This window comes from Ranitomeya variabilis, chromosome 5, assembly GCF_051348905.1.
Source record: "Ranitomeya variabilis isolate aRanVar5 chromosome 5, aRanVar5.hap1, whole genome shotgun sequence".
Classification (NCBI taxonomy): Eukaryota; Metazoa; Chordata; class Amphibia; order Anura; family Dendrobatidae; genus Ranitomeya; species Ranitomeya variabilis.
The window spans coordinates 675,497,589-675,515,943 of NC_135236.1; the positions used below are offsets into that span (position 1 = coordinate 675,497,589).

At 47.7% G+C, this 18,355-nt stretch overlaps 5 protein-coding genes and 1 pseudogene across 5 annotated transcripts in view; 3 read left to right on the forward strand and 3 right to left on the reverse strand.

Moving 5' to 3' along the window:
- LOC143777006 (E3 ubiquitin/ISG15 ligase TRIM25-like) overlaps nucleotides 1-18,355 on the reverse strand; it is a 334,722-nt gene that overhangs the window by 17,135 nt on the left and 299,232 nt on the right. The gene's annotated exons all lie outside the window — the stretch shown is intronic.
- LOC143774075 (histone H2B 1.1-like) lies at nucleotides 6,339-6,780 on the reverse strand. Its single transcript, XM_077261370.1, has one exon. It carries the CDS (start codon nucleotides 6,754-6,756, stop codon nucleotides 6,376-6,378), a length of 381 nt encoding a protein of 126 aa, XP_077117485.1. The 5' UTR covers nucleotides 6,757-6,780; the 3' UTR covers nucleotides 6,339-6,375.
- Nucleotides 7,073-7,561, forward strand: LOC143774076 (histone H2A type 1-like). The gene has a single exon (XM_077261371.1). It carries the CDS (start codon nucleotides 7,073-7,075, stop codon nucleotides 7,457-7,459), a length of 387 nt encoding a protein of 128 aa, XP_077117486.1. The 3' UTR covers nucleotides 7,460-7,561.
- On the reverse strand, nucleotides 14,698-15,369 carry LOC143774077 (histone H2A.J-like). Its single transcript, XM_077261372.1, has one exon. The coding sequence runs from the start codon at nucleotides 15,342-15,344 to the stop codon at nucleotides 14,940-14,942; it is 405 nt and encodes a 134-aa protein (XP_077117487.1). The 5' UTR covers nucleotides 15,345-15,369; the 3' UTR covers nucleotides 14,698-14,939.
- LOC143774078 (histone H2B 1.1-like) lies at nucleotides 15,633-16,118 on the forward strand. Its single transcript, XM_077261373.1, has one exon. It carries the CDS (start codon nucleotides 15,676-15,678, stop codon nucleotides 16,054-16,056), a length of 381 nt encoding a protein of 126 aa, XP_077117488.1. The 5' UTR covers nucleotides 15,633-15,675; the 3' UTR covers nucleotides 16,057-16,118.
- On the forward strand, nucleotides 16,338-18,117 carry LOC143773494 (histone H4-like; annotated as a pseudogene).

The window sequence follows — 18,355 nt, forward strand, 5'->3', positions numbered from 1 at the left end:
TGGAAAAGGAAGGAAGAGCGGAGTTCAGTGATGCCAGATTGAAAATTTTTTTGACCAGATCCTCCTGATATTCCTTGTGTGCATCATTGGACCTAAAAGGCCTATTGAAGGAGAATTGTAAGCCCCATTCTAGATCAGGGGGTTGGGGGTGAGCTGGGGCTAACCATAACTTTTCAGTCTCCATTCATTTCATATAGGCAGGTTTAGAAGACCACGATGGGATCGTGCGATGCCTCACAATAATGAAATTTGAAATGACTGCTTGAAAAGTAAGTGAATCTCTGAGTTGGACCAATATGGGTAAAGTCTCAAAAAGATATAAAATCTTTAAGAGAATAGTTATTGCTGAGATGCGTCCAAATAGTGAGAGAGGGAGTGATTTCCATTATCGTCTATAAGGATCACATTTCTCTATATAATGGAGGGAAACTGTTCTCGTATAGAGTGCGAGGTTGTGAGAGGTGGTTCGCCAGTTGTATTAAGTTACTCTGGAGATGATCTAGGTGGGAGTCATTCAGAGGGCTTCAGTTTAACTTGAGTTTTGAGGTTGGGGAGCGATGTATGAGGCTTTGTGCGTGTTAGGAGGATATCGTCTGCAAAAAGGGATCATTTGAATTTTTTGTCTTTAACCCGAACACCTCTAATAATTGGTGATGCTCCGATAGCAGCAGCCATAGGCTTAATGCAAAGGATGAAAAGTAAGGGTAAAGTGGGCACCCCTGTCTGGTGCCGTATTTAATCTTAATTGGTTTAGAGGAGCTATGAGGAAGGTATCGTAGATAAGGGACTAGAGTATAATCCATCAACAGCTTTTATAAAAGGGCCTTAAGCATAAAGGGTCAACTAAGGAGATCAAACGCCTTCTCAGTGTCCAAACTTAGGAGGAGAGTAGATTCTCCATATTTTCTTTTTGTATTTCTAGGAGATCGACTGCCCTTCTGGTGTTGTCTCCCCCTTGTCTAAAAGGCACAAATCCCACTTGGTCTTTGTGGGTCATATAAGGTAACCACAGATTCAGACACATTGCTAAAATTTTTTAACATTTGAATTGAGAAGGGCAATCGGTCTATCCTTACCTGTTTGGGAATCAATGTTTTAAATGAGTGTGGCATGGAGTCAGGAATCGGGGCTCCCTTTTGAAAAGAATTGAACTTTTTAGCACTGATATTACATCATCCTTTTCGCTCTTGAGACTGATGGAGGCACATATCTGTTACATAGTGATGAGCGAACGTGCCCGGATAAGGTGTTACGAGAGCATGCTCATGTACTAGCTTTTTCAGCGTGCTAAGAAAAAAAACATAGGTTTGAGTTAGTGATGCGTCGTTCACGAACGAGCCGACACAAAGAGCCGGCTCCCTGCTGTGAACGATAAGAGCCGGCACGCCAGTGAGAGCCACTAAAATTCCTGAATGGCTCTCACTGGGCGTAAAATCCTGGGCTTCGGCATGTGGAACTCCGCTCACCTGAGCAAAACCCCACCCACTCTTCAATTTAATTGGCTCTAAGAAGTGGGCGGAGTTTCTGCGGTAGGTGGGCGGAGTTTCGGACGCCTGAACAGATAGCAATAGGGATCCGTTTTGTGAGCCGAAAGAGCCGGCTCTTTTTAGTGAGCGGAGCCATGAGAGCCGGATCACCAAAAAGAGCCGGACTGCCCATCACTAGTTTGAGTCCTAGCAGATGTCTCACGGCTGTTGGGCGATCGATGAATGTGTCGTGGCTGTCTACTGGGAGCGAGACATGCAGCCGCGGAGACACAAATATTTTTCGAGCACGCTCAAGACACCGCTAGCACATGATCATGGTCAAATAATACCTTATCCAAGCACATTTGCTCATCACTTATTAACTAAATTGTGATTTATTTTCAGAAGTGAACCAAAAAAGAAAATAGCCCATCTCCACATAACATAATGGAGGCTAATGGCACAAGGATCCAGTGCAAGATCTGGAGAGGTGAGTAATTGGCTCCTTAGTGGGAGGATTTGGTGGCTCTGAGAAGAGCCTTTGTGTTGTCTTCGGTGCCCGGGACGGATCTATGCTCTCTCCCCACGGATCCTGCGGGCCAGCTGGATGTCTTTGGGCATGATAGTGACCCTCTTGGCATGGATGGCGCACAGGTTGGTGTCCTCGAACAGCCCCACCAGATAAGCCTCACTGGCCTCCTGTAGGGCCATGACTGCCGAGCTCTGGAAGCGCAGATCGGTCTTGAAGTCCTGGGCGATCTCCCTCACCAGGCGCTGGAAGGGAAGCTTACGGATCAGCAGCTCAGTGGACTTCTGGTAACGGCGGATCTCCCGGAGAGCGACTGTTCCTGGCCGGTAGCGGTGCGGCTTCTTCACTCCACCAGTGGCCGGAGCGCTCTTCCTGGCAGCCTTAGTGGCCAGCTGCTTGCGGGGAGCTTTCCCTCCAGTGGATTTACGGGCGGTCTGCTTAGTTCTGGCCATAGCTCTGTAGAGATGAACACAGATGTGATGAGAGGAGCAACAAGAGCAGGGAATTTATACTCATGTGATCGTTCTCATTGGTTTATGTGAAACACGCCCCCTACACTCCATTGGCTGTCTGCATCCAATCATTATGCAGGGGAAGCTCATCACAACTCCCAGAAATCTCCTTGTTCCCTCCTCCATGAAGTGCTGCTGGGTCTCCGCAGTTCACACTGGTTACAGGCTGTGATAATGCAGGAACGGGTCACATCATGTCTACACGAGGTTCTGCAGCAGCGGCCTCTGATGGCGCTGTACTCCCATATCCCCGTACACTGCGCTGTATAGTGGAGCCCCCTCATCATATCAACCTAGATCCCCCCAATCCTCACATAGCGCCCCACATCTAGACACAGGATGTGAGAGGGAAATGCCCACCTGTCAGTAACATGAAGGCTGTGCCCCTATATTATTTATTTATATAGCACCATTAATTCCATGGTGCTGAACATGAGAAAGGGGTTACGTACAGAGTTATAGATATCGCTTAGGCTGGGTTCACATAGCGTTAATGTGTGCACGCTAACGGACAGCGTTGCACGGCGAAAATGTCGCAATTAACGCCGTGCAACGGGGCCGTTACCGTGCCCATTGACAGCAATGTCAATTTCTCCTGCAGCGCATCACTAGCGCGTGCCTTTTTCGGCTCGCGCTAGTGATGTGCCGTTCTTCTGTGACGCGCCTCGGACGCTGCTTGCAGCGTCCGCGGCGCGCCCGAGGTCCGTTCCCCGCTCCCGCAGATCGGGGATCTGCGAGAGTGGGGACGTTAACGCGACCCCAAACACGGCCCCTAAATAAACATTGCGTTAGCGCTAGCGCTAAACGGATTGCCCTAACGCAATGTGAACCTAGCCTTACAGAAGGACGCGGGCAGCTGCTGCTTATTTCTTAGTTGAGGCGCCTTGTCTGTATCACACAGCTCCATATAGTGGAATAGCTCCACATATCTCCATATAGTGCTCTGAACCTCAGTATTGTGCTATATACCGTCTGTATAGTTCTATATACCAACATATAGTTCTGTATATGTCCGTGTAGTGTTTTACGCCCTCCAAAGTGTGCCGTATACATACGTATAGTGCTGAAACCCTCCATATAGCGCTATATACTGATGTGTATATCAAAATAGTGTTTTTTCCACATATAGAGGAACGAAAAACCATCGAGGCAGCAGCTATGTACGATAACATCCACATTTATTGTAGAAAAATGAATTAAAAGTGCCTGACAGCTCCAGTGTGACTGAGACCCAAAGAGCTGGAAGGCGCAGGACTCGGTCACACTGGATCACTGAGGGAATTTTCATTCATCTTTCTGTAATACATGTGGATATTATCTTACACACCTCCTGCCTCCTCGCTCCTCTGTTTGGCCTCTGCTGGTTCCAGGCTTCTCCGTGCTGCCCCTCGGGTGAGCGGACTCTTTCCCATTTCCCCTTCTCTATCACTTTGTCCACATATAGTGAAGACTATCCCTATATACCCCGGAAATAGCGCTGTGTCTGCCCTCAGCAGTAATACTGTGCTATATACGGCCAGATAGTGTCACACCCCATATAATGCCTCATACACTGCATATCGTGCTGTATTCCTCCCTGTGATGCGGTCTATGCCCAAATAGCACCATACACCCTTCATATAGTGCTGTATACGGCCATATATCATTTCCCTCCATATAGCGCTGTGCACCACGTGTTACACTGAGGAGAACAAAGAGCGGGAGAAACTCTCAGCCGTTGGGCGGGAATTTCATATTCAGCGCTCAGCAGGGTTATGGCTCCGCCCACAGGGTCACTTCCCGGCAGTCACTTGGTGTTAACCCTTTAGTGCCCGATGTTTCCAGCTCCCGCAGAGCAGACTGCAGCCATCCGGGCACCGGGCGATCACCAGCCCCTCCCCCAGCAGCAGGAGCTGCGGCTTCTCCTCACATGTGGGCGGAGCACAGAACTGTTGGGGAGTTTGAATTTCCCGCACTTTTTCCTGTCATTTTCCCGCTTTTATCGCGAGGACGTTACATCTAGTCACAGACCGGAGTCCTCCCCGGTGACCTCCTGCTCGGATCAATGGCGACGGGAGACCGAGAGAAATCAGAGATGCACATATAGTGCTGTATACCCCCATATACTGCCATTTGCGCTCTACATCTTGCTGTATACCCTCCATATCCTGCTGTATACTCCATATAGTGCTATATATCCTTCTTTATACCCCCATATAGTGCTATTTGCCCTCCACTTCCTGCTGTATACCCCCATATTGTGCTTCATCTCCATATCCTCCTCTATACCCCCATATCCTGCCGTATAAATCCATATTGTGCCTTATACCCCCATATACTGCTGTATAAATCCATATTGTGCCTTATACCCCCATATACTGCTGTATAAATCCATATTGTGCCTTATACCCCCAGATACTGCTGTATAAATCCATATTGTGCCTTATACCCCCATATACTGCCGTATAAATCCATATTGTGCCTTATACCCCCATATACTGCTGTATAAATCCATATTGTGCCTTATAAATCCATATTGTGCCTTATACCACCATATACTGCTGTATAAATCCATATTGTGCCTTATACCCCCATATACTGCTGTATAAATCCATATTGTGCCTTATACCCCCATATACTGCCGTATAAATCCATATTGTGCCTTATACCCCCATATACTGCCGTATAAATCCATATTGTGCCTTATACCCCCATATAGCGCTGTATAAATCTCATATTGTGCCTTATACCCCAATATACTGCTGTATAAATCCATATTGTGCCTCATACCCCCATATAGCGCTGTACACCCTCCGTACTGTGCTTTGCTCATGTAGCTCCTGTTATAGACAAGTGGGATTCAGACCTAGGAACAGATCAGTGATTGTGAGTTTATCATTGATCCGGAGCCTCCGCCGCTCTGGGGAGTGAAGGGCGCGTTATATCAGAAAATGTAGACAGAACAATGAAAAACTGCTGAAAATATCGCCAAGCAGTGAAGGAGTTAACAGCTCCTCTGCGCCTATTCCCAGGAGAGCACTGGAGGCAGACGGCACTAGGACCCCGCGCTCTGGGATAAGTGATAGGTGACAGCAGGAGGAGGTGCCGCCTTTTTAATATTTGATTTTTAACACGTGCCGCAAACTGGATTCTGTATTCTAGATGTTTCCCCTCTATAAATAGGGCCGGGTCCTCCCTCCCTCTGTACTGGTGTGTGCCTTGTGTTACTCATGTCTATTGTACTTGTCTATATTCGCCCCTTTCATGTGTAAAGCGCCATGGAATAAATGGCGCTATATAAATGTATAATAATAATGGCATTGTAATGTCAAGGTCAGTTTATTATCCTGCATGATGGAGTCAATAGCAAAGGCTGACAGTGTACTCAGTCCCATCCACAAGGCCATTATTGGTTATAAAAAATAATTGGTCCGAACAATAACTTGGGGTCCCCACTGCTCCCAGTAAAGATCCCTGCAGTCCCCACTCCATATTGCATTTAATGTGCCATTTATAACACCAGTTTCCCATTCTTTTAGCCAGTTCTTCTCCCATCTGCATGTATTCTATATTCCCAGGTTCTGCAGTGCTGGTATGAGGCCGTTCTGTGGTTCAGTATAATCAGTCCAGATATCACATTGGATGTTTATAATGCAGCCAGATTGGCACTTACCTTCTCATAGACACCCAACATTTGGGTTAAGAGACATTTTTCAGGAATCCATACTGGTGATCAGTCATTAAATAATTTCTGCAGTATATTTTGCAGATCATCCCTTACAATGCTGGTCAGTGCAGCAGAACAGACGAGCAGCCACAGCTCTGATGTAGATGGGGTGGGTGGCTCTTAGAAGAGCCTTTGGGTTGTGGGTGCAGAGCACAGAGCAGATCACTTGGCGCTGGTGTACTTGGTGACGGCCTTGGTGCCCTCAGACACGGCGTGCTTGGCCAGCTCTCCGGGCAGCAGCAGGCGCACAGCGGTCTGGATCTCCCGGGAGGTGATGGTGGAGCGCTTGTTGTAGTGAGCCAGGCGGGAGGCTTCCCCTGCGATGCGCTCAAAGATGTCATTGACAAAGGAGTTCATGATGCCCATGGCCTTGGAGGAGATGCCGGTGTCAGGGTGGACCTGCTTCAGCACCTTGTACACATAGATGGCATAGCTCTCCTTCCTGGTCTTCCTCCGCTTCTTACCATCCTTCTTCTGAGTCTTGGTCACAGCTTTCTTGGAGCCCTTCTTGGCTGCTGGTGCAGACTTGGCAGGATCAGGCATGATGATCGCAGAATGTTCTTTTCACTGGAGAAAGAAAATAATGATCCTGCTCCCAGAGCGGCCGTATTTATAGACCGGCCATGCAAATGAGCAATGCTGTCAGATCGCTGTTCTATTGGGTGAGAAAGTCATGTGACCATTGTACCATGCAATGATTTCCACCCACTGCAGCTCATTGGTGTTTCCACAAGTCTTGTTCCCATTGGTGACTTCAGATTCAGCCAATGACAGGAGAGGAGGCGGGGCAGCAGCAGGTTATAAAAGGCTCAACCTGCAGCACTCACCACACAATAGTTCTTTATTCATTATTGCAGTGATGTCTGGACGTGGCAAACAAGGAGGGAAGGTCCGTGCTAAAGCCAAGACCCGCTCATCCCGGGCAGGACTGCAGTTCCCGGTTGGTCGTGTGCACAGACTTCTCCGCAAGGGTAACTATGCTGAGAGGGTGGGCGCCGGTGCTCCGGTGTATATGGCTGCTGTGCTGGAGTATCTGACCGCTGAGATCCTGGAATTAGCTGGCAATGCCGCCCGGGACAACAAGAAGACCCGCATCATCCCCCGACACCTGCAGCTGGCTGTGCGCAATGACGAGGAGCTGAACAGGCTGCTGGGTGGGGTGACCATCGCCCAGGGGGGCGTCCTGCCCAACATCCAGGCCGTGCTGCTGCCCAAGAAGACCGAGAGCAGCAAGAAGAGCAAGTGATCAACACTGACCCCGAACCATCCACACAACCCAAAGGCTCTTCTAAGAGCCACCTACACCGTCACCACCAGAGCTGACGCCGCTGATCTCTGGTGCATTTTTTTTTTTTTTTATTATACACAGAATACTGTTGCTGATGATAGATAATAATACCAACATATAGTGATGGGATTTCCTAAGTATAGGCACACTTTATATAGTGCTGTTATGGTAAATATTTATACTTGCATTGATTATTATTTTAAACAATTCAACCTATATATCTTTGCAAATTCTGTATTTTAGTATTGGCTTTATAAAGTTATTCATAAAAGCAATAACACGGCGTTCTGATATAGAGGGGTCTGTGTTAAACAATACTTTGTCTCTGAACCTATAGTAAGCTCGGTAGAACTAGTTTGAAAATAATTTGCCAACTAGTCTTCTCTTAGGTAATGTAAGAAGCCATTCCCACTTTCTTATCTCTCTAGTAATACAGACTTGTGACTGGGCTTCTGAGAACCAGACAAGAACTGTACACGGACAGACGCTGGCTGTGTATTTTCTTCCCTCCGTTGCATCATATTTATTTCATTTTATTTTTATATCAATGGCAGAGCTGGAGATTGTTTATATCTCAGCTGAAATTAGCTCTTTGGAAGGGGCTACCACAACAGTGCTCATACCTTCCACCCATATAGAGCTGTAAACAAAATGCTGCTGTATACCGTTCATATACTGATGAATATTCCCCAACATAGTACTTTATATTCTGTCCACACATTTGGTTGTCACTGATCCTGTATCATCCACACAACACAAAGGCTCTTCTAAAAGCTACCCACACAGTCACCACAAGAGCTGACACCGCTGATCTCTGGTGTGATGTTCTGTATGGACAGATCTGTTATTTGGCATAAAACTCAGAGTTTACAAGGGTTGTACCTGGCAGTGGATATAATCCTGTCACTATTGGATTGGAACAGTGGGACTGATAATAATAATTTTATTTATATAGCGCCAACATATTCTGCAGCGCTTTACAACTTATAGAGGGGACTTGTACAGACAATAGACATTACAGCATAACAGAAATCACAGTTCAAAACAGATACCAGTAGGAATGAGGGCCCTGCTCGCAAGCTTACAAACTATGAGGAAAAGGGGAGACACGAGAGGTGGATGGTAACAATTGCTTTAGTTATTTGGACCAGCCATAGTGTAAGGCTCGGGTGTTCATGTAAAGCTGCATGAACCAGTTAACTGCCTAAGTGTGTAGCAGTACAGACACAGAGGGCTATTAACTGCATAAAGTGTATGAGAACATGATGAGAGGAACCTGATTATGTTTTTTGTTTTTTTTATTAGGCCACACAGGGATAGTTAGGTTAATGCGTTGAGGCGGTAGGCCAGTCTGAACAAATGCGTTTTTAGGGCACGCTTAAAACTGTGGGGATTGGGGATTAATCGTATTAACCTAGGTAGTGCATTCCAAAGAATTGGCGCAGCACGTGTAAAATCTTGGAGACGGCAATGGGAGCTTCTCATTATTGAGGATGCTAACCTGAGGTCATGAGCGGAGGGCACGGGTAGGGTGGTAGACTGAGACCAGAGAGGAGATGTAGGGTGGTGCTGAGCCACGGAGTGCTTTGTGGATGAGGGTAGTAGTTTTGTACTGGATTATGGAGTGGATGGGTAGCCAGTGTAATGACTGGCACAAGGTAGAGGCGTCGGTGTAACGGTTGGTGAGGAATATAATCCTGGCAGCAGCATTCAGGACAGATTGGAGCGGGGAGAGTTTGGTAAGAGGGAGGCCGATTAGTAGAGATTTACAATAGTCCAGACGAGAATGAATAAGTGAGACAGTAAGAGTTTTTTCAGAGTCGAAAGTAAGAAACGGGCGAATTCTAGAAATATTTTTGAGATGCAGATAAGAAGAGTGAGCCAGTGATCGGATGTGGGGGGTGAAAGAAAGCTCGGAATCAAGGATGACCCCAAGGCAGCGGGCATGTTGCTTGGGAGTAATGGTGGAACCACACACGGAGATGGCAATGTCAGGCAAAGGTAGGTTATTAGAGGGAGAGACTGATGGTTTACAACCTGCTGTGACTGACACGCACTTGTCCAGTGTCTGGTTTTACACCCTCCTCTCTTCCATGTCCTGCAGTGCGAGGTGCTGAGTAATAAACCCACAGTAAGGTGACCACACGTTCATATTTGTGATCTGTGATGGGCATCGTGCATTAATGAGTATTGTGGGCAGATGCTGCTCCTAGTGGTAGCACTAGTGCATTGCAGTATGAGCCTATGTTACTGCACCGTCCTCATATCCCATATGGTGGCACAGTGTGGTGTATATGGGGGAGATATCCAAATATATACACACCCCATATTGTGCTGTATGCCACCATGTAGTATACACCCTCCATATGATGCTGTTACCCTCCACATAGCACTGTGCACCACGTGTGACACCAAGGAGAATGTGATTCCTCTTGGAGAGGCGGTGAGAGGCCCTATAAAACCCTATAACTGCTGTCCTAACCTATGCCCCAAGACTCTCGCCCTGACATGGGCAGTCCACATGTGACCCTTACAATGGAGGCCCTGCACACTCCCTGTGCGTCCCAACGCGTTTCATCAAATATGTTTCTTCAGGGGACCTGTAGCACACATGGGCAAACAAAAAGAAACACTCCTGTGTTGTGGCACATGTGGACTGCCCTTACCAGGGCTGAAGTCCTGGGGCTTAGGTTAGGCCAGCTGTTATAGGGCCAGATCACCTTCCCCACTTCTGGAGGAATCTCAAATAACTGCGATGACAGATTGACTGTCCGATCACAGCACTCTAAGGGAAGGTTCGCACTAGGCGTTTTTTCAGCAGCAAAATTTGATCTCTTGGCGAAAAAAATGTTTTTGATACTTTTTTTGCGGCGATTTTGGCATGCTAGCTTTGTCTTTTGTGCATGCTGATAAAGTTTAGTGATGAAAAAGAAAAGTCCAATTCTTTAGAATCAGGTTTTGGCACAAAAAACGCAGCAAAACATGGTACCTGTGGTTTTGGTGCGTTTTTTTCACTACCCATTCAAATCTAGGGGTGAAAAACGCTGAAAGAAGTGACGCACTATGTAAAAAAAACGTGCAAAGCACAAATTACTGATGACAAGAAAGACCAATGTGTGTGGATGAGATTTCTGAAATCTCATAGGCTTCGCTGGTGTTGTGAAACGCAGTTGAAAATGAGTTGCTGTTTACACACAGTGACAATTTTAGATCTTGCTGTACGCACCAAGAGTTACCCAGGAGCAGGGGTGTAATTACATGAGTGCAACAGGCGGCAGCGCAGAGATTCACAAACTTAACAATTCTCTAACATTACAATTCTGTTAGGCGTTCTGTACATAAGCTCCCAATAATAGGGTGAGTATCAAGCTCTGGTTCGCTCAGTCCTACTACCAAACAATGTCTCTATCTGAGAATCTATGGCGCCAAACTCTCTCTAAAGTCTGCGTGCACACTCCCACCGGGATCCTTGTGGTGGGGCCTGAGGTTAGGACCTACCAGCCATAACCTGGAAGGGGGGCTCTCACTTGTGTGTGGATGCCCTGACTGGTGATGGACGGCTCTGGCGTAGCTCAGGGGTGGTGAGTATGCACTGTGCCTGCCCAGTCCTGGAGTGCCGCGATTTGGGAGGTCGGCGGTATGCTGAGCCAGTGACACGGCCAATAACGCAACAGTTACGCGCCCCGTGGGGAAAATACACTAGTGGGTGTGTGTGTGGTGATGCGGGTGATGCTTCCTGCCGGGGGAGTGAGGTGACAACACCAGGAGGCATGTGACCCAGAAATCCCGGGGGTCTCAGAGAGCATAGAAGCCAGTATAAAGGTAGCTGGCACCTCTGCTCAGGGCTACCTAGCTCACCTGTCCTCTTAGCAAAATGGAGACAGATTTGGAGCAGCAGCATGGAAATCCCCAGGAGTGAGTGGAGTGTCGCCGTCAGTGGAAGGGCAGCCGGGACCACACAGAGACGGGGTCGACAAGAGAGAGCAGATCCAGTCAGCAAAGTGGACGAATCGGCAGCCTGCAGAGATGATCTCCCGCACTTCCTTTAAGCCCTTTGCGACCTTGGGTTTTTTGTTTTTTTTGTTCCCCTTCTTCCGAAAGCTATAACTTTTTTATTTTTCTGTCAATATGGCCATGTGAGTGCTTGTTTTTTTGCAGGACGAGTTGTAATTGTGACCGACCCCATTGGTTTTGCCATATCGCTAACTGGAAAACGGGAAAAAAATTCAAAGTGCGGTGAAATTGCAAAAAAAAAAGTGCAGTCCCAAAGACTGATGTATTTCTAGGTCTGAATCTCACATTGTCATTAATGGAGAAACCGATCACTTGTTTATTGCTGCTAAGATAAATGAACAAAGCACAATATGGAGGGTATAAAACACTTTATGTGCACTGCAAGGAGCAATACAGTAGTATATTCCGGGTATACAGCAGTATATGGAATTTTACATAGCACTGTATGGGGGTATACATCACAATGTGGATGGAGAGCATCTAGCACGATAGACCTCACAATGATTGATTTATTTCCAGGTTGACTTTCATTGAAATTATTACAAGCAGGATGTCACCACAGAGATTAATCAGATTTGCGGCTTTTTTGCATTGTGGTAGAAGCAGGAAATTTGAAATCACTAAATGTTTCTTTACGCATATTCAGTCCTTTCGGAATACAGGTGACTAAGTGACACATCCAATAGGCTTCTTTTGGGCATAAACGATTCCTGTAGTCCCCTCTTCTGTCTGATCTGGGGACTTTCTCAATACCATGTACTTGAAAAGACAACGTTTGTCTATGGTGATGTGTAACAAAGCGAGATGTATGTGATAAGTTACGGTTTGACTATGCGTAAAAAAATTATGTATCAATATTAGTTTGTTAGGGCTGTTTTTTGCTTTTATTTTATTGTTTTTTAACTCTACCTTCATTCTGTTTGTATTTCTATCTGTAAACCAGGTTACTATATATGATCACATGATTTGTTCAACTCCCCCTGTGTCATTATGAGTGCTCTTATTACGCAGTTTTGACTGAGCCTGTGTTGTCGCTTTATGTCCTCCATCTGATGCATATTCTTTTCTCCTGCACCATGTTTCAACTTTTAATGAAAATTGTGAAGGAAACCAATTTGTCTACCATCTTGTTCCCTGAATTAACCATGTACATGGACTTTTCTCCAAGCATCCCCCAACCTGGAAGAACAAGTTCTGTAATCTATGACCGCAGGCCGTATCCATTGTGCTTGTCAGGATCACCCTGAATACTTGGAATTCTCATGTATACCTGTCTACTGTATATAAACTTGAGTCTAAAGGTACCTTCATACTAAGCGACGCTGCAGCGATATCGACAACGATGCCGATCGCTGCAGCGTCGCTGTTTGGTCGCTGGAGAGCTGTCACACAGACAGCTCTTCAGCGACCAACGATGCCGAAGTCCCCGGGTAACCAGGGTAAACATCGGGTTGCTAAGCGCAGGGCCGCGCTTAGTAACCCGATGTTTACCCTGGTTACCAGTGTTAAATGTAAAAAAAACAAAAAGTACATACTTACATTCGCGTCCCTCGGCGTCCGCTTCCCTGCACTGTGTGAGCGCCGGCCCTAACAGCAGAGCGGTGACGTCACCGCTGTGCTTTGCTTTCCGGCCGGCACTGACACATTCAGTGCAGGAAGCTGAGCAGCAGCGCGGACGCCGGGGGACGTGACAGACATCAGAGGGTGAGTATGTACTGTTTTTTTTTTTTTACCTTTACAATGGTAACCAGGGTAAATATCGGGTTACTAAGCGTGGCCCTGCGCTTAGTAACCCGATATTTACCCTGGTTACCATTGTAAAACATCGCTGGCATCGTTGCTTTTGCTGTCAAACACGACGATACACACCGATCTGATGACCAAATAAAGTTCTGAACTTTCAGCAACGACCAGCGATATCACAGCGGGATCCTGACCTTTAATAAATAAACAGAAATTTACATTATGTGCTAAATAAATATTTTAATCCACTTTTGAATAAATAATTTTTATTTTCTCAGTTCTCTGATGGAGCACTGATCTTTGGATCGCTCATTTCCAGCGCTTGCTGATGGGAAATACAGGGGTGGGGTGAGCTGATCTGTTCTTCTACCAATAGATCAGTTTTGTGGGTACACAGAACAGTATGAGGAGTCCACAACAAGGTGTATGGATGGATGATATACAGCAGAGGTCCCCAACCGCCGGTCCGCGGACCAGGACCGGGCCGTTGGGGTTTTTCAGCCGGTCCGCGGCGCCGCTGACAGCTAGCTCCGCGGCCCTGCGCCTGGTCAGAGCTCGCACAATTAAATCCCTCATCATCCCCGGCGCCCGGCGGCGCCTCGGCTGCAGGGGGTCCACAGCCACAGAGCTCTGTCTGAGCTGTTTCGCCAGCTCCTGGCGCTGCGCAGCTGCAATAGCAGCAATACTCACCCCCACCGGCCCTCACCATGGATACACACAATACACTTCCGGGCGACGCTGGGTCATCTCTCCTGTTACTTCCGGTCGGCTCATCATCCTAAGAGCAAGAAGACAGAGAGAGAGCGCCCCACGTCGCCCAGCGCAGCGTCCACCAGGTCACCGTCCAGGACATGAGGTCCAGCAGCGGCAGCGCCAAGCAGGAAAAGACGAGCAGCAGCTGCAGTGAGGACCGTGCAGCACCCTCTCCTGCTGTGTCCACAACGAGGGCGATGGACGGGCCGGTGAAGCAGTGAGTGAGTCAGTGACTCGTCTGCACTTTGCGGGGGCGGGGGGAATATGGGATGCAGCCTGCTGCTGCTGAGCCTGGGTCTGCTCTGCTGCGTGCTCACTGACCCTTTTACTTGCAAAATCTGATCTCCAGTGATGCCCCTGGGCCCTGTCACATGAAAGACACGGAATAGCTGCTTGAGGGCATGAAGTTGTGGTGGCACGTCTCTTCAGTGCGGCACATTGTAAACACACCGCAAGGTGCATTGCTAGCATATGCAGTCATTCAACAAAGTCACATTCTCATTATAAATGTCATAATTATATGATAAGTATGCACTAAGCTCCATCCCTCCATAACCCCACCCCCATATGACCAAAGCCCCGTCCCACCCCCACCGGGCCATGGAAAACTGGTCTTGCTTAAAGCCGGTCCCTGGTGCAAAAAAGGTTGGGGACCTCTGATATACAGTACTGGATGGATGGGATACAGCTTTATTTCGTAATCAAACATTTTTTTTGCATCAGGAATTTACACGATACAGAATACACAATACAGAATATATATTTAGATTGTTCCTATCCCCTAGTGTGGTGCTGCTGGGGGACAGTGATGGATTTTCCATCATATACATTAGTATTGTTAGATCAGTGGCGTCAGCTCTTGTGGGGACGGTGTGGGTGGCTCTTAGAAGAGCCTTTGGGTTGTGTGGATAGATGGGATCAGTAGCGCTCACTTGCTCTTGCCGGACTTGCTGCTCACCTTGCTGCTCTCGGTCTTCTTGGGCAGCAGCACGGCCTGGATGTTGGGCAGGACACCCCCCTGGGCGATGGTCACCCCACCCATTAGCCTATTCAGCTCCTCATCATTGCGCACGGCCAGCTGCAGGTGTCGGGGGATGATGCGGGTCTTCTTGTTGTCCCGGGCGGCATTGCCAGCTAATTCCAGGATCTCAGCGGTCAGATACTCCAGCACAGCAGCCAGATACACCGGAGCACCGGCGCCCACCCTCTCAGCATAGTTACCCTTGCGGAGAAGTCTATGCACACGACCAACCGGGAACTGCAGTCCTGCCCGGGATGAGCGGGTCTTGGCTTTAGCACGGACCTTCCCTCCTTGTTTGCCACGTCCAGACATCACTGCACTCACAGATATCAGCAGATCAAGAACTGTATTGTGTGGTGACTGTGAAGATTCCTGCACCTTTTATAACCTGCTGCTGCCCCGCCTCCTCTCCTGCCATTGACTGAATCTGAAGTCACCAATAGAAACAAGACTTGTGGAAACACCAATGAGCTGTAGAGGGCGGAAATCATGACGTTTACATTGGTCACATGACTTTCTCACCCAATAGAACAGCGATCTGACAGCATTGCTCATTTGCATGGCCGGTCTATAAATACGGCCGCTCTGGGAGGAGCAGGATCATTATTTCTTTCTCCAGTGAAGAGAACATTCTGCTCTCATCATGCCTGATCCTGCCAAGTCTGCACCAGCAGCCAAGAAGGGCTCCAAGAAAGCTGTGACCAAGACTCAGAAGAAGGATGGTAAGAAGCGGAGGAAGACCAGGAAGGAGAGCTATGCCATCTATGTGTACAAGGTGCTGAAGCAGGTCCACCCTGACACCGGCATCTCCTCCAAGGCCATGGGCATCATGAACTCCTTTGTCAATGACATCTTTGAGCGCATTGCAGGGGAAGCCTCCCGCCTGGCTCACTACAACAAGCGCTCCACCATCACCTCCCGGGAGATCCAGACCGCTGTGCGCCTGCTGCTGCCCGGAGAGCTGGCCAAGCACGCCGTGTCTGAGGGCACCAAGGCCGTCACCAAGTACACCAGCGCCAAGTGATCTGCTCCGTGCTCTGCACCCACAACCCAAAGGCTCTTCTAAGAGCCTCCCACCCCGTCTACATCAGAGCTGTGGCTGCTCGTCTGTGTCCTGCTCCTCTCTGTGGAATATGGAGCAGCACTGACTTGGACCTCATGTGTTAGCAAAAGGAAGAGATCAGATCAATGCATCTTGCAATAGAGGGTGGGGATAAGAGGATGATAGTTAAATGGGGAGGATGCTGAGGGTCATGGCGAGAGGTTCCCTATCCATTCTACATCTGGAGCTGGAATAGTGTGACAATGGGGCAAGTGCAGGTAGGTATAGATGATTGGTTGCCTTTCACTGAATGCTGTTCTCTCTGAGCACTGGGTCCTAGTGCCCGGTTTCCTTTGTTCTGCTGACCATGCACAATGTGGGGGTTTATAGCACTACATGGAGGTACAGTAGTACATTACAGGTATACAGCAGTATATGGAGGTTATACACTACTATATGGATGGAGAGAATACAGCACTATAATTGACAGATTGACCTCCAGGTCTGGCTCTGACATTGTAATTACCGAGCAGGGTGTCACAGCAGAGAGGAATCAGGTTTCTGACTATTTTTGGCATCATCCCTGTAGAAGCGGGAAATTCAAAATCACTAACTGTTCTGTGCTCGGCCAATCAGCAGAGGAAGGGGCGGAGCTGATAATGCAAATTAATTTACATCCCTGTCCTGGAAACATGTCATAGCTGCAGTTCTCTTTCTGGTCCACTCACGGACTATATAAAGGAGGACTGTGCAGTCAGTTTTCTGCTGACAAACAAAAAAGCAGCACACTGTAGCGCCAAAACTTGCAAATATGAAAAATGAAAATTAAATTGCATTACTGCACTAGAAATATGAAAAATTGAGAAAGTTTAGCACATAAATTGGCCAATTCATGTGTACCTGGTAGCCACGATAAGGCATTTCTTGTATACTAGAACCTAACAATGCCTTTCCTCACTTAGAATAAAGTCTTCATCTGTATGGGAACATGAATCCTCTGTTAGACTAAAATCTATATCTCTGTGGAGGGGTAGTGGTCCTGCTGGGATTAAAGGGACTCTGTCACCTGAATTTGGAGAGAACAATTTTCAGCCATAGGGGTGGGGTTTTCGGGTGTTTGATTCACCTTTTCCTTACCCGCTGGCTGCATGCTGGCTGCAATATTGGATTGAAGTTCATTCTCTGTCCTCCATAGTACACGCCTGCGTAAGGCAAGATTGCCTTGTGGAGGCATGTACTACGGAGGGCAGAGAATGAACTTCAATCCAATATTGCAGCCAGCAGGTAAGGAAAGGGTAAATCAAACACCCGAAAACCCCGCCCCTATGGCTGAAAATTGTTCCCTCCAAATTCAGGTGACAGAGTCCCTTTAAAAACACCTGTGGCTAAAAGGCGGAGTGCTCAGTCAGACGGCTAATGAATACAAATTTCAAAAAACTGACCGTCACATCCAAACATAGACTGTGTGACCAGGTGCTGAACCTAGAGTCACCAACTCATAAACACTCAAACAAAAAAGGCAGCAGCAAACTAGCGCCAAAACTTACAAACATGAAAAATGAAAATTGAATTGCATTACTGCACAACAAATATGAAAAATTGAGAAAGTTTAGCACATAAATTGGCAAATTCATGTGTAACTGGTAGCCACGATGAGGCATTTTTTGAAATTTGACGTTTTATGCTGACTACCTGGAAGATATCTAGTGGCGGCAAAGGAAGGAAAGGTCTGGGGAAGGGCGGCACCAAGCGGCACAGGAAGGTTCTCCGTGATAACATCCAGGGCATTACCAAGCCTGCCATCTCGTTCGCAGGGGAGGCTTCAAGCACATCTCTGGCCTCATCTATGAGGAGACCCGCGGAGTCCTGAAAGTCTTCCTGGAAAATGTCATCCGTGACACCATCACCTACACCGAGCACGCCAAGAGGAAGACCGTCACCGCCATGGACGTGGTGTACGCGCTGAAGCGCCAGGGCTGCACTCTCTACGGCTTCGGAGGTCAAGGTCTCTGTTCTTCTAAAACAAAACAAAGGCTCTTCTAAGAGCCACCCACATCTTCTGAGGAGAAGCGACAGCTGCTGGGGCTCGGGAGTGGTGGGAAGGGGCTGCTGATAGTACTGGGCTGGGATGGCTGCTGCCTCTAGAAACATTGCAGGCACTAATGGGTTAACACTGGATCTGGATAAATATTCTGGTGCTGCCTGTGGGTGGAGCTATAGCTCAGCTTAGTGCTGATTGGCTGAGCATTGAATGTGAAAATCCCGCTCAATGGCTGGCAGC

Excerpts from the sequence above, each read along its gene's own strand:
- LOC143774075 (XM_077261370.1), bottom strand. The coding sequence starts at position 6,756 with ATGCCTGATCCTGCCAAGTCTGCACCAGCAGCCAAGAAGGGCTCCAAG.
- LOC143774076 (XM_077261371.1), top strand. The coding sequence starts at position 7,073 with ATGTCTGGACGTGGCAAACAAGGAGGGAAGGTCCGTGCTAAAGCCAAG.
- LOC143774077 (XM_077261372.1), bottom strand. The coding sequence starts at position 15,344 with ATGTCTGGACGTGGCAAACAAGGAGGGAAGGTCCGTGCTAAAGCCAAG.
- LOC143774078 (XM_077261373.1), top strand. The coding sequence starts at position 15,676 with ATGCCTGATCCTGCCAAGTCTGCACCAGCAGCCAAGAAGGGCTCCAAG.